Source organism: Taudactylus pleione, unplaced genomic scaffold (assembly GCF_031769625.1).
Source record: "Taudactylus pleione unplaced genomic scaffold, aTauple2 ptg000203l, whole genome shotgun sequence".
NCBI classification, from domain to species: domain Eukaryota; kingdom Metazoa; phylum Chordata; class Amphibia; order Anura; family Myobatrachidae; genus Taudactylus; species Taudactylus pleione.
The window spans coordinates 2,084,990-2,100,695 of NW_028284605.1; the positions used below are offsets into that span (position 1 = coordinate 2,084,990).

Sequence of the window (15,706 nt, forward strand, 5' to 3'; positions counted from 1 at the left end):
GTCCCTCTTTATGGGAATACGTACTTTGACAGTACTAGTCTAACACAAATGGACTCTGTAAGGAAGGATAAACGTTACACCAATGCTTTCATTCAGGCAAGTTTCTGAAACTTTTTTACATGCATACTTAGAATGGTACCAAAAGCTGATACACAAAGAAATGTTTGCTCAATTGAAAAAAAAAATAAAAAAAAAAATACCATAATAAGGGTTATCCATGTTTTTATTTTAATTGGAATAGGATACTGGCAAAATTCACATTTACTGCATCTGCTATGTTGTTGAGGGAAGGGGGCTGCCCCAATAAAGACAAATATGACTTGGACAAAATAAAGCTACCAAACTATTATCCCTTGCTTTGATAGGGTTTCAGAAGCACCAATCATGCCCCTGTGTAGCAATGGAGTGATGTCCCTATCTCATAATATTCAAATGAAACAAATATAAGAGTGTTGAGAAGTATGTGCTAGACATAATTTAAACCAATTGTCTGTACAGGGTATGGCCAAACTCAGCGAGAGGCACCTTCCTCCTTTTTGTTACATTTTCAGCCATTCCCAAGCTTAATTATGTGTTATCCACTTCTAGACACTAGGCCATAACCAAAACTATTCGATTTTTACACATAAATAAGATTAACAGGGAGCTCATGGAAGAGTTAAGTAAATAATAACACATAGGGAAACAGACTGGTAGTCTACTGAAAGTTGAGCTCTGCAACAGACTTAGCAATTCCTTAACACTGACATACAGTGCATCCGGAAAGTATTGACAGCGCTTCACTTTTTCCACATTTTGTTATGTTACAGCCTTATTCCAAAATGGAATAAATTCATTTTTGTCCTCAAAATTCTACACACAATACCCCATAATGACAATGTGTAAAAAGTTATTTTGAGATTTTTGCAAATTTAATAAAAAAAAAAACCCCTAAGAAATCACATGTACATAAGTATTCACAGCCTTTGCTCAATACTTTGTTGATGCACCTTTAGCAGCAATTACAGCCTCTAGTCTTTTTGAATATGATGCCACAAGCTTGGCACACCTATCTTTGGGCAGTTTCGCCCATTCCTCTTTGCAGCACCTCTCAAGCTCCATCAGGTTGGATGGGAAGCGTCGGTGCACAGCCATTTTCAGATCTCGCCAGAGATGTTCAATCGGATTCAAGTCTGGGCTCTGGCTGGGCCACTTAAGGATATTCACAGAGTTGTCCTGAAGCCACTCCTTTGATATCTTGGCTGTGTGCTTAGGGTCATTGTCCTGCTGAAAGACGAACCGTCGCCCCAGTCTGAAGTCAGGAGCTCTCTGGAGCAGGTTTTCATCCAGGATGTCTCTGTACATTGCTGCATTCATCTTTCCCTCTATCCTGGCTAGTTCCCAGTTCCTGCCGCTGAAAAACATCCCTACAGCATGATGCTGCCACCACCATGCTTCACTGTAGGGATGGTATTGGCCTGGAGATGAGCAGTGCCTGGTTTCCTCCAAACATAAGGTCTGGCATTCAAGCCAAAGAGTTCAATCTTTATCTCATCAGACCAGAGAATTTTGTTTCTCATGGTCTGAGAGTCCTTCAGGTGCATTTTGGCAAACTCCAGGTAGGCTGCCATGTGCTTTTTACTAAGGAGTGGCTTCCATCCGGCCACTCTACCATACAGGCCTGATTGGTGGATTGCTGCACAGATGGTTGTCCTTCTGGAAGGTTTTCCTCTCTCCACAGAGGAATGGTGTAGCTCTGACAGAGTGACCATCGGGTTCTTGGTCACCTCCCTGACTAGGGCCCTTCTCCCCCAATCGCTCAGTTTAGATGGACAGCCAACTCTAGGAAGAGTCCTGTTGGTTCTGAACTTCTTCCATTTAAGGATGATGGAGGCCACTGTGCTCAATGGGACCTTCAAAGCAGCAGATATTTTTCTGTACACTTCCCCAGATTTGTGCCTTGAGACAATCCTGTCTCGGAGTTCTACAGACAATTCCTTGGACTTCATGCTTGGTTTGTGCTCTGACATGCACTGTCAAGTGTGGGACCTAATATAGACAGGTGTATGCCTTTCAAAATCATGTCCAAACAACTGAATTTAGGACAGGTGGACTCCAATTAAGCTGAAGAAACATCTCAAGGATGATCAGTGGAAATAGGATGCACCTGAGCTCAATTTTGAGCTTCATGGCAAAGGCTGTGAATACTTATGTACATGTGATTTCTTAGTTTTAGATTTTACTTAAATTTGCAAAAATCTCAAAAAAAACTTTTTACACGTTGTCATTATGGGGTATTGCGTGTAGAATTTTGAGGACAAAAATTAATTTATTAAATTTTGGAATAAGGCTATAACCTAATAAAATGTGGAAAAAGTGAAGCGCTGTGAATACTTTCCAGATGCACTGCATATACTCTTGCACATATTCATACATTCGTCTCTAAATATTTCCAGTAGACAAATGCAAAAGAAAATAAAGACAGGCTCGTGAGCCTTTAACTTGTTAAGGCCCCTACACATGGAACGATATTGCCAATGATCCGACGGATTAGAACGATAAATAGCAATATCGTTGTGTGTATGCACGATATCGTGCATTGTGGGCTCCCGTGGGCCCATCCGTATCTTTGCCTGATCATTCTGCAAAGATCAGGTGAATCGACTGACGATCCCATGCAGTGCTATATGGGGGGGGGGGGGGGGGGGGGGGGGGGGGGCGGGCGCTGCATATTGGGTGGTCAGGCACTGGATCGCCCCGTGTGTAGGGACTGGCAGTTATGTCGGCCGTCGGTCGCATTGGTGGTCCACGAATCCGACGGGTTGGTACGATAAATCAGCAATACCATTCTGTGTGTATGCACAATATCGTGCATTGTGTGCTCCCGTGGGGTCGCCAGTCTCTTCGCCTGATCTCTCTGCATGTTCAAAAGACCAGGCGAATCGACTGACTATACCATGCAGCGCTATGGGGGGTGGCATATCGTGTGGTCGGGCATTGGAGCACCCCGTGTGTAGGGGCCGCCCAATATGTCGGCCCTCGGATTGTCTGTCGCATCGGTGGGTACATATCGTACCGTGTGTACCCACCTTAAGCCTGGTTTTATCTTGCGCACAAGGAAGAATTCCAGACCCTTAATCTAAATGGTAAATAGATAATTCTGGAACTATAATTGTGTCGCCATTAGTGAAACAAATTGCAGACATTAATGCAATGGTCCTGAAAGCAAGAGAGGATCATTTATCTACTGTAGGATACAGAGTGACTGAGAACAAACTACAATTTGATGGAGGGAAACCCAACACACAGCATCTGTATAAGAATGAAGGCTGCCTGTTGCTCCCATGGAGCTACACTTAGGAATGTGAAAAGAACACTTTTCTCACATTAATACCGGCAGACAAAACAAGTCTGAAGTGTTCTTTAGTCACAAGAGGTACTCAGACCAGTGAGCTTGCTGCCAATCTCTTCCACTCTATCCCAGCCTTACAAGTAATCGGCATTAATAGGAGCGTCGGCAAAGCCAATCTGGAATGGTGTCAACACAAACACAAAAGTGAATGCAAATAAAAACCTCAGCACTCCCGAGATGGCGGTAATGCATTAGCAGCACAACGCTTCTTCCTGGACAAGCGCTGTGCGATAGGCCTGTGAGACCCACTCTGCAGCGTAAGATCTTACAAGTGAATGTGGCCAAAAGACAGGGGATCCATTTCTAGCACAAAGCAGATGGTCCGACAGAAGCTTTTTATAACAACGTGCACAGGAGTATACTCCAAAAGGTATGTACTGAGGATGAGAGACTCATTCTAAATGTGTGAAGAGACTTTGAAGAACCATCTGTCCATTTTGTAAACAGATACATATTTAAAAAAAAAAAAATATATATATATATATATATATATATATATATATATGTAGAAAAGGATTACACTAATACATTTTTTTTTAATTCTCTAGTAATATGCAGGGTTGCAAAACTTCAATAACAATTAGCAACGGCACAACAACGCTACAGAGTGCAGCCATCACGTCACTGCTTTCTGCTTGTTATACGGGTACTTTGGCATAATAATAATCGGTTCTCTGTATGGTACAACACTGCTATGTACAGGTGTATAATATACGACTAGTGTGACCGTACGTATAACATTCTGAAGCTTATAATTGGGGCATTCTGATGTCATCAGTTCAGCTTTCAGTAGGAAAATGTATAAGAAATAATGCACCGCCTACTGTAATTAGTAAGGATATAAAAAGTAACTTCAGACTTCTGTGACCTGTATTAAAACTGGCACTAGCAACCTTGTGTCTGTATAAGGTCATGGAACTCATGCGTGATATCTAAAGTCATTATAAAAGTACAGTAGGGAGCGCATAATCGCATACATAAAGTATTTACACACGTACATAATCTAACTGTGCTAATTACACCTTAATCCTCTAATGAGCAAATGTTATCTTAGAAATGGAGCATGTGATAAATGTATAGCAGGGGAAATGGCCATTAAACTTTTATTATTTGTATTTCAGTATGAGAAGACATACAGGACCCGGGCAGGTCCATCAGTTATTATGATGTAAGGATAAGGCCTTTATATGGTGCCCTAAGGGGTGGCAATAAGACAAAGCGGGATAAGGAGTCAGTAACTTGGCCTTTGCATCTGTTAGATCATATTGCAAAAAATAAGAGTGAGATGACGTGCCTGGATGCACAGACATTGTCAGTACAGTGCATGGAGAGAATGGGAAACCCAGACATTTTACCTGCAGATCCTTCATGTCTTTCTCTACCCGCAGCCTATCGGCTGTCTCTGTCTCCAGTAGCTGGGAGGCAGATTCTCCTGTGTTCCTCTCGTCTGTGAGCTCAGAATTCAGCTCTGTGATCTATAGTAGACACAAATTAGCAAAAGATACCGTCAGATTTTTCTGCAACAAAATATGTCTTGCAAAATGTGGTTACAGGGGTCAATTAATTGTTCAATGAAATGCCCAAATTTTAACAAAAAACCTCAATACATATTAATGGCTACAGTATATTTCATGATTTTTATATTTTGTGTGTGCAAGTACCATTGTTGTTATGAGATGAGACCACTACTAAGATACACAATGCATGAGCATCATATGATGCACATGAGCTCTATAATATCACGCCATACACTATTACACTGTGCTGTGATATCATATACTGTGTTTATGCTGGCCTATAAAACTGTACAATGCTTACGTTCAGCGCAGGATTAAGGCTTGTGGGGGCCCCTGGGCAACTAAGTTGTGGCCCCCCCCCCCAAGCCACACAGAGCCTCTCTCCCCATTCTTGATTACACACCTGACATCCCAATTCCAGCAGAGCTGCACCCAGGTCCCCTCATCATTGTCACGGACATGATGCGTCATCACATGACACTGATAAGGGGACTCAGGAGCCGCTCTGTAGCATGAACCCCCATCTGGGAACAGTTGCCGCTGGACACCTGTTCTCGCCAAATTCACAATGACCCTGTGTGGGGGCCTCGGGGCAACCTCCCGTGTTGCCCCCCCCTTCTTAAACTGGCCCTGCTTACGTTGGTTCAGAAGGGCAATATGGTTTAGGAAATTGTATATGTGCCATTGTGCGTATGGCAGATGTTCCCAGACTCCGCCATTACAGTACAGGTTTTAAGAATATTCATAGTTGAGTCCAGATATTTAAATCATATTGACTGAGGTACTGATTAAGTCACCTGTGCTTAAGTATCGATACTCTTAAATGTGGGCTGTAATGGCAGAGTTTGGGAACCTCTGGACTATGGAATTCAAAACAGCACATAGACCATGTCAAAAAGTTACTTGTTTAGTCAACAAAGTGGAAGTTTTCTTATGGTTATTGGAGTAAAAAATGAGAGAAGGTGAATAACATAAAGCAGGTGAGCAACCAAGCTGTGACACCGTGCAATAACAGTTACCCTGCTCTCCTGACGATCGTTGCTCAGTCGCAGCTCATTCCTCTCTTTCTCCACTTTGTCCAATCTGCTTTTCAGCTGTTGTATCTCCTCCTGCAGAAAGAAGAGACAAACAATCAGTTATTACTGATCTGGCACCCCAATCCACCACATACATGAACACACAGAATGTATGAACAACTAGAACTAACAACAATGACACTGATAAAGGTATACAGCACTCCACCAGCAATTCATCCGTCCCGGCTCTATAGACTGATTATTTAACATTCCACCTGCTGAAAGCTGATCCATCAGGACTCGGACATACAGTATAGGCATTGAAAACACACCTGTTAAAAACATACTCTAGGTGCATTTCCTAGGCTTTACAAATGACACTGAAAGCGCAGTATAAATGCTGGCGTGTACAAGACCTTATGCTCTCCTGGATAAAACATCTGTAATCTGAACCCGACAGTGCAAGTTTGCAAACAGGCTGCATAATAGGTCTCTAGTAATTACCTAAGACAAGCTTTTATGGAAATGGGCATGCAGATATGGCGTTAATTTAATCTGTAACTGATTTTCATTACAAACTTCATAGGTTTGATTATAATTGTCAGTTTGGATTTATGACCATCTACAAATGTTATGCTGCCTCAAGCAAATCTATTCTAAATTGGCGTTCTTCTAGAGAGAAGTCGCAACATTTTGGGCCCTATGCTTATACTCAAAGCTCTGATTGTCAAGTTGGAGAATAGTAAGTGATGAAGACATCCCCATCCATTCAATGATTACCTATTGCTTAGGCTGACTCAATGGCCTTTTCTTGCACTTTGTAGTTAGAATCATCAAGAAAAAAGACAAAAGGGGGATGTTTCAAAAATTCATGGTACGTTCTTCGTGTGCCTGCTTGTCGCCCCGGGTTTACATATATTAGAAGTGTAACTCTACTGTGCTGGAGACACTGATATGCACTAGTTCATAGCCTACTGCAATGGATTAGAATAATGAACCACTCTTGCTGTACTGTATGTTCATGTAATGTGTTAGACTAGAATTGACTCTTGCCCTATAAATGTTAAGCAGCAAACAACAGACATGCTACAGTCAGATAGCACACACCTAGCTACTATCTGTTGGTAGCAGAGAACTTCTGCACATTGTTCTGTACCCATGGGAGGCCACAATAGTTTCACATCTTCTCTAACACAGCACTCTCCTTTCCCTCAGCAAAGAAGTAATAGAGCAAGTCGAAATTCCCTTGTGCAGCTCTTGATAATCATAAACATATTCTCTGCCACTCCTCCTCGCTCAGACAAACCTCCAGTGTACAATAAATGTAATGTGAACATCTCTACCACCAGCCGCTTACAGCCAAGAGGAGGAGAGACAGCAGGTCTCTCGGCTCACATTTATTATAACATTTACACTTCACTTGGTTTGCAGGGTTATATTTCAGGGAATAGTCATCATTGACAATGATTAGGTCACTTTAAGGGCACTGCAACGTCTCCAGTAAAGGGTCTCCAAAACCAAATCGAGTTGCATGCAAAATATGGGTGACAAAGAAGACCTGCTTGTGCACTCTAGTGGTTACCTGCTAGCTTGGAGAAACTGTAATGATTCAAAGAGTCTATTTTAATAGCCTTAAACTTTGGTATAAACAGTCATTAGAAACTTATTAGCACAAGATGTGTGATGTATCCCTTAGTTGGGAGGTTGAAAATCTGCACCTGCTAACTGCAGGATTCATGGATATCTCACTAGCCCCAAAAGGAAATACTCCTATACACGCTGTCGTTAGCTATCAGGTGCGTCTTTCAAGACAGCTTACTAAACTGTTAATCTAGCTTAGTACTCTCCCGACGCACATTTTTCTATATGTTGTTCAATAAATAAGTTTCTCTTTGTGTGTGTGTGTGTGTGTGTGTGTGTGTGTGTGTGTGTGTGTGTGTGTGTGTGTGTGTGTATATATATATATATATATATATATATATGAAAATACACACACACACACACTCACCTACTTTAAAAATTGTCTAATTACTCATGCATATTGAAATTTTACTATGATTGTATAAATGTGTATAGGCGATATTATCTTTGCATTGCTTGGCTACTTTGCCCTTTTTAAACATGTTGTGCAAAGTGCTGGGCCAGCCCACTGACAAAAGTCACCTGTTATTAAATGCATATGGCCATGGCCTAGCACACAAGAACTATAACCAAGGACCTATTGGTATCATATTCTGTCTGCGGTTTACTAAATGTAACCGATGCCTGCTAATAATTAATATGCTTTAAATCCACCATATTTTTTTACGCATATTTGGATTGCCTACAAGGTGAGTTGCATTGTGGGCATTATAATTTGAATATATACAAATCATCATACCTATATGCAAGTTATGCTATTTTTATACTCAAACACATGACTAAAGTCATCCCCTTTTACATTTTTACCCTGAAAAATAGATTTTTAACACTTCTCATGTGGTAGGTGTTGTGAAGGAAGAGATATAGATCAAAAAATAAAATAAAAATTATATAATCTCCCTAACTTTATAATAAAGACTAACATTCACTAAGGCAATAAAGGAGCAGAGTAGGCTGGTACAGAGCAACAGAGGCAGTGGACTCAGGGTAGATCCATGATGCCTGTATGGACAGGAGTCGCAGTGCAGGTAACAGTGGATAACTGGCTGCTAGCAGAGCGGGGAAGGCAACACTCCAGCCCGACGCCCTCCTGCACTGCGTACCTTGCTTACAGCATCGGCCTGCCCTGCTGGTGCCTTCATGCCACCGCTGGGTCTGCAGGGGCAGTTGCTACGCCACTTATTACCGGTGTTCTTCAAATAATTGTGAAATCTTTTAATGATGTGCACCCTTATTTTCTCTACTTAGAATTGTGTTTATGCCCGGTGGATTCGGGTAATGCGTGAAGGGGGTCGTGAACTTTTAACTGGAAGCTCCTCTGTCCTGCCCTTCACTCTGCCCCACCCCTGCTCCACTGTATATATTTACTCTATCCATGGCCCCTCCTATCTACTTAATCTTAACACCCCCATTCTCACTCCTCTTCTCTCATTTGTCAGTGCGCCCCGGGCACATTAGATTTGAGGTGCCACATTTGGGTCACCAAGCAAACGTGTATAATGACCTAATTTACATCAGGGCCAATATATTTAACACATTTTTATATATATACATACACACACACATACATACATACATACATATATATATATATATATATATATATATATATACACACACACACACACACACGGCTTGAGAACAGAGGACTTGGTTACAATTGTACCTCTGCAATCTCCAGGGAAACACACTACCATTTACAGTTTAACTGTTCACTGCTCATGTGGATCTCAGTTGTAATCAGATAACAAGAAACATGCTGCATAAATAGCCTTTTTTTTCTAATTACCATTTATTACTTAAAAAGAAGAAGGCTGGTGGATTATGCGTTTTACTTCAGTAATGTTCTACATTACTAGTAAATGTATATAGTGATTGCAATTAGGTTAAAAGGTACATTGAGATCATAATTTTAAGATGTTATTACACAGCTGTTTGGATCTCATAGCATTTTCTAAGGAACTTACGTCTTTGCCTCGGATTTGGTCCTCTGTCAGCTGCACCTCTATCAGAGGCCGAACAGTGGTGAAGAGCTTCCACCAGGGCCAACCCTTCACTCCCTTGTTCTTCTTGATGTTCTTCTGGATGCAGCGAATAGCAAGCTCTTGTATCTACAGCAACATACAACAGGGATCAGTGCTTCCAATACACCAAGTAGAGAAACCATAATAACTCGATAATAAAAGATGTAATCTGCAGGCAATGTAGCTTGGACATAAAGAAAACAAGCAGCTTTCAGCAGTCAGGAATAATGCCAAGGACATCATTTAGATAAAGTGTAGCCAACACGCCTTGTATGGGAGAAAGAGTAAAGAAAGATGGAGATAAATGTCAAAGGCAGAACTGTGACCAGGAGAGATGAATATACAAATAAAGAACTGGCAAGCGTTACGAGCCAATGAGACTGAAGATGGAAAGTGGCAGATGTTGGGGAGATGGAAAATAAAAAAAATAAAATAAGATTGAGATGATGAAACAAGAACACCATATTGGGGTGGCAAAACAGTGAAAAAAATTGATTAATTAGATCTTTATATTTTTAACGAAGATTTTTTAAACATACTAGAACCACTGTTGGGAAACACGATCCAGATGTTCTACCACCCAAATGTGACCACATGCTGCTTACCTCTGTATACTGTACTACTGCTGCTACCTGCAGACATAAGCCAGCAAATACAACACACATACCTAGTTCACAATTTGTGCAGATCGGAAGTGCTCATGTCATGATGGAGCTAACTTGAGACAGGTTAACTATTACCTTTACATAACAGTCTATCTAGGATTTTAATCATGAAGCCAACCTTACAGTATGTATACAATGAAGTGCCTAAAGTCATGGGATAGATGCCTAGTATCGTGTAGAACCCCCCTTTAGCCCAGCGATGTGCAGCAACTTGACATAAGTGGATGGAAGACCACTGGAGAGAGGTTGACCCATGCCATCTGGATAGCTTCCCTGATATTTGTAGGTGCAGTATCTTGGGTGCAAATGGACCTCTCCGCCATGCCCCATAAATGCTTGATTGAGTTTATGTCGGGTGAATGTGGTGGCCACAGTATTCGTTGGAGCTCTCCAGAATGCACCTTGAACCAATTCTTAACAACTTGGGACGACACGGTGCATTATTCTACTGGAATATTCCATCGTTGTGGGGGAGCATGAAGTCCATGAAGAGCTTCAAATGGTCAGCAAGCAATGTAACATAGTGGTTACCAGTCAATGACATGTTCAGGCGGACCAGCAGACCTAAACTATGTCACGTGAACACACCCCTCACCATTATGGAAGCACCACCAGCCTGCACAGTGCCTTGTTGACTACTGGGTCCATGGCCTCATGGGGTCTGTGCCACACTCAAATCCTACCATCAGCCCAAAACAACTGTAACTGACTCATCAGACCAGGCCACATATTGCCACTCCTCCAGTGTCCAATCAGCGACATCACCGGAGTGGTGTCCGATGTCGTACTGTTAACAGGGGCACTCTGGTGTCTCTTCTGCTCCCATATCCCATGGATGCTAAAGAACGCAGCACTGACTTGCTGGATATGCGTCTGGTACCTCCTGGTTTGAATGTGGAAGTCATTTACAACAGTGTCGCTTGTCTGTTACCACAGACAATTCTGGCCATATGCCGCTGGCCACGGTCATTAGGCACCCATGGTCAGCCACTGCGCTGTCTGCGGTGGATGGTAATGCCTTCCATGAGGTATTCATGGTACACACGTGACACCGTAGATCAAGGAATGTTGAAAGTCCACACGATTTCAGTAATGTCTCATCCTTCGGGCACCCACTACCATGCCCTGTTCGAACTCCGATAATTCACAACTTGCCATGAGCAGCCTAACCGGTGTTCAACCTGACTAATGAGATGTCAGATTACAACAGTATGGTGACACTACCAACCAATACCTTTACATACTGCTATCCCATGACTTTTGGCACTTCAGTGTAAAATGAGAGATATCTTTACACTACACTTATGCAGTATATAAGTCTCATTAGTATGTCCTGATAAGAGGTACAATTCTCAAATTAATATCAAAATATGTGTCTGTAAAAGATGTCTCAAAACAGATTTTTTTACTATTACAATGTGTCAAAGAGCCCCTCAGTGAATAGGAAATTACATTAACATTTCAAAGGGCACAAACAGTCAGATAATTATCTTTACCTATTCCTTTGCTGTGAGGCCAAAATTTGTGTAAATATCAAATTAATTTCCCATAGTCTATTTTATCAGCAGGTGTCATTCCTTCCAATTGACAAGCAGGCGTAACTCAGGCCTGAAAGGTTCTCCACAAGCTGTGAACTTGGGATATTGGTTGTATATAGGGGTCTATGTATTAATAATCGTAGCACTGGCACAATTATTAACCATCAGTATGGCAGCAGATATTTTTCATGGTAGCGATAACTGTTATCCCAACGAGTTACATCCCCCGCATATTGGAGGAGTCTGACATTTGTGAAAGACTCCTCCGGGGGAATGTGACACTACACATGCGCACAGTGTCAGACTAGGGAGCCAGTTGGAGGCTGCGGGACAGGGATCGTAAGATCCCTCTCCTGTGTGTAAAGCCTCCATAGTCGTAAAACGGTTAACACCATCTGAGGGTGATGTAAACCTATGGGGCCAAACTCAGAAAAGCTTCACTTTTCAGAGTTTGGTACATAGGGGTCAGATCGTAGTCCCTATCGATAATAATGGGGACTGCGATCTGCACCAGTAGTTAGCTTTTTGCAGGAGATTGCATCAGGCAATTAGTACATAGCGATGATACATAACATTTATGCAAAAACTGTAGTTTCTGCATTATTTTATAAAAAACGGCCTTGATAAATAGGCTACTTAGGGGCATATTCAATTGGGCTTGAGGTTTAGCGAGGTAGAAAATCTTGCGCCCAATTTTGGATTGTCACGTGTATGCGCGGTCACGATAGCCGCGGTATCCAATTAAAAAAATGGTTGTGGGAGAGGGAGGGACACACACGGGAGGGTCACTCACACACACACACTCCCTCATACATAAACACTCACACACACTGACAAACTAACCCCTGCTCAGGGAGACCGGGCCTTGACGCTGGATGCAGAAGAGACTGCTTTGGGAAGGTGAGTAATTAAGGTCTAATTAAGCTAATTGGAATCTTCCAATTGCTTAATTAGTAATACGAAAAATCAGACTTGCTCTGGAGATGCGAGGAAAAAAACCTCCTGATGCTCAAAGCCTGAAAAACCCAGCACCTAATTGAACAGCAAAAATCCTGTACCTGCAGGAAAAACCCCGCAAGTGCAGGATTTTTGCTATTCTCACGCCCAATTGAATATGACCCTTAGGCCCGTATTCAAATGAGGCGAAAAGCCGTTTTCGTGTGTTTTTGGCGGAAACTTTTCACCGATGACGTCATTTTCGCCTGTTTTGACTTTACTCCGTATTCATTTTGAAAGACTTTCCGCCTGGGTGGAAAGTCAATGCAATGTAATAGGCGGAAAAGTTTCGCCTATCAATAGGAGGCGGAAAAAAGTGCAGAATTGGGGTTTTGGGGTGCAACGTTGCAGGAACCCCCCTGCAGCCTTCAGACAGTCCCCCAAAGGTAAACTGTGTAAAAAACATTTTTAAAGACACTTAAAAAACCCCAAAAAATTACTTTGAATTTGGTGGCGTAAAAAAAAAAAATGTTGGGGGACAAAGTTAAAAACTAGCAAACTTGACTCTGGGGGGGGCCCCAATTATGCCCCAGGTGTTTTTTTCATTGCAGGTGCTTGCGGCAGGTGGATTTTTCACGATTTTTTTCAACTTAACTTTAGCAACTTTAAATATGCTGACCCCCATTTTCAAGTACCCCAAATTTGCTGGGATAAGTTATTTTCTGCAAAAAAAACCTCCTGAATACTATTCTGCACCACTTATACAAAAACGCTATTTAGCAGCTATTGAGCCCGTTTAAAACACCAAATACCTTTAGCAAGCCAAATCGGGGGGTACCATAGCTATCCCCCATGTTAGAGCATTTTTTGGGGGATGTCATGCTGATTTAACCAAATATGACAGTACTTTCTGCCTGTTCAAGTTTCGCCAGGTTCAGTTTTTGCGTACTTTCAAACTGAATATGGGGTAAAGCGGGCACGCGCGCGATACTTTTCCGCCTACAAAACACGCGATGTAGGCGCAAAGTCTGGGAGACGGAAGTATCTCGGGTCCGCTCTAATTGAATACGGCTCTTAGTCTCTTCTGTCTGCAGGTAGCAGCTGTAATAAAATATGAACTTTCAAAGCAAATTACTTCATATTTAATAATTTGGGAAGCCTGGGTTACATTTTAAATTCAGACACAAGAAGCACAGAGTGTGTGTGTGTGTATGTGTGTAACTGATGTTTAGTGAGTCTGCAGTTATATATTTTTATGTCACTAATCTTAATTCATAAATATAATCAACATTTTTATATAGAAATGTGTGGAAGGCTATGCCAGGTTCAGTGAATGAGGAATCAAGTCTTTGTGAGGAATCAAAAAAGTTGTAGAAGGGAACAGGTTTGGGCCTATTTTTGGACAACCTATAATTCACAATTAGGGGTATATTTACTGAAGTGCGGGTTTTTAGAAGTGAAGTTGTTGCCCCTAGCAACCAATCAGATTCTTCTTAGCATTTATCTAGTACCTAATCTCTAGAAGATAACAGCTAGAATCTGATTGTTTGCTATGAACAACTTCTCCACTTCTAAAAACCCGCACTTTAGTAAATATATCCCTTAGGGTCAATTTACTCCTCCTATCAGCATAAACACTGCCTTTTAAGAGAGCTCCCATGGGAACAAAAACCTGTCCATCTTATTCTGGTTCGTCTCAGGCAAAAAACAATATCAACTATGTAAGTTTTCTATTACTGTATATGAACTTTTGTATGCCATTTGTTATATGTTGTATTATATGCAATGCCCTGTACAAAATTAAATTTAAATATTGAATGTATTATGAAGTTTTGTCCTGCTTGCTCTAATGAATCCATAGGCCTTTTATGAAGACAATTATTGCTGGACAACAATTAGCTCATGAAGATGAACTATTTTAACTATTTGAGTGTATTAAGTTAACTAACAAAGATCAGAGTGGGTGTCAGCAGGTAAACTTGTTTTACCATATTGTGGGATCCTATTGAGCTAACATTCAGTGTAATACCTTGCAGCATATACAGTACACATTAAGGACAAAGTGACTGGCCCTTCATTACATAGTACAATAGGATTTCTGAGTAGTGTGCTTCACAAGTTAACCAGAAAATCCAATTGTGTACAGAGAAGGACAATACAAGTTGCCTGTAGGTTGATATTCAGCATCAGTATAAGCTCTTGTCATGCTTAAAAATCCAATTGACACTAAGGGCCACTATGTATAAGGCATCAAACAGAGATTTATTCCTGATATGGAATATATAGGGAAGTCAAATACATAAAAATAAATAAGCCTGAGCAAGGCGTGCTTGCTGTTACATGAAAACCGTTCAAAAACCAACAAACTTCATTTATAACGTTAACTTTATAGATTAAACTGTGTAAACACATATATCCAGCACAAAAACAACACTGATTCAGCTCTCCACAGCTCCTTTGTTAAAAAGCAAAAAAAATGATCATTTTAACAACAAAAAAGGCTTATTTAGAGAAGAAATGGGAGTATATAATTATTATTTGTGGCTGGGTAACCAAAAATGATAAGTACTGTAATTGTGCTGACAAGTACAATCGCCTCTTTCAGAATTTATTTAGGCAAGATGTTTACTTTTGTTCTGTAACAATAACTTAGTGACTTTGGTCTTTCTCTGTAATGAGAGCGAGAAATGCACTCAGCGCTAGGCAATGACGAAAAATCAAAACACGCCAACATTTTTACTTGTGTTTTATGCGGGCAGCTTTCCAAACTAATTGATCCTGTCAAATATTACAAAGCCTTTATTAGCAAAAACTTGTCAGTCTTCCTGAAACCTCTTGAACCTATGGCCCTCAAATCAGGAAATTATATTGTGCCTATAATACGTTTATTAAAATGTTAAATCAATGTATATTACCAAGATATTTCTCCTTTTATAAAAATAAAAATCCCCAGCAGCTGCCAGTGACATGAACTCGGC

At 41.1% G+C, this 15,706-nt stretch overlaps 1 protein-coding gene across 26 annotated transcripts in view; it reads right to left on the minus strand.

Moving 5' to 3' along the window:
• MYO18A (myosin XVIIIA) overlaps positions 1 to 15,706 on the minus strand; it is a 350,017-nt gene that overhangs the window by 94,760 nt on the left and 239,551 nt on the right. For all 26 annotated transcript variants that reach the window (XM_088477757.1, XM_088477755.1, XM_088477756.1 and 23 more), the window contains 3 exons: positions 9,533 to 9,676; positions 5,928 to 6,017; positions 4,747 to 4,866 (listed from right to left, as the gene is read on the minus strand). In XM_088477757.1, coding sequence (XP_088333883.1) covers positions 4,747 to 4,866; positions 5,928 to 6,017; positions 9,533 to 9,676 — 354 coding nt within the window. The remainder of the gene's footprint in view (positions 1 to 4,746; positions 4,867 to 5,927; positions 6,018 to 9,532; positions 9,677 to 15,706) is intronic.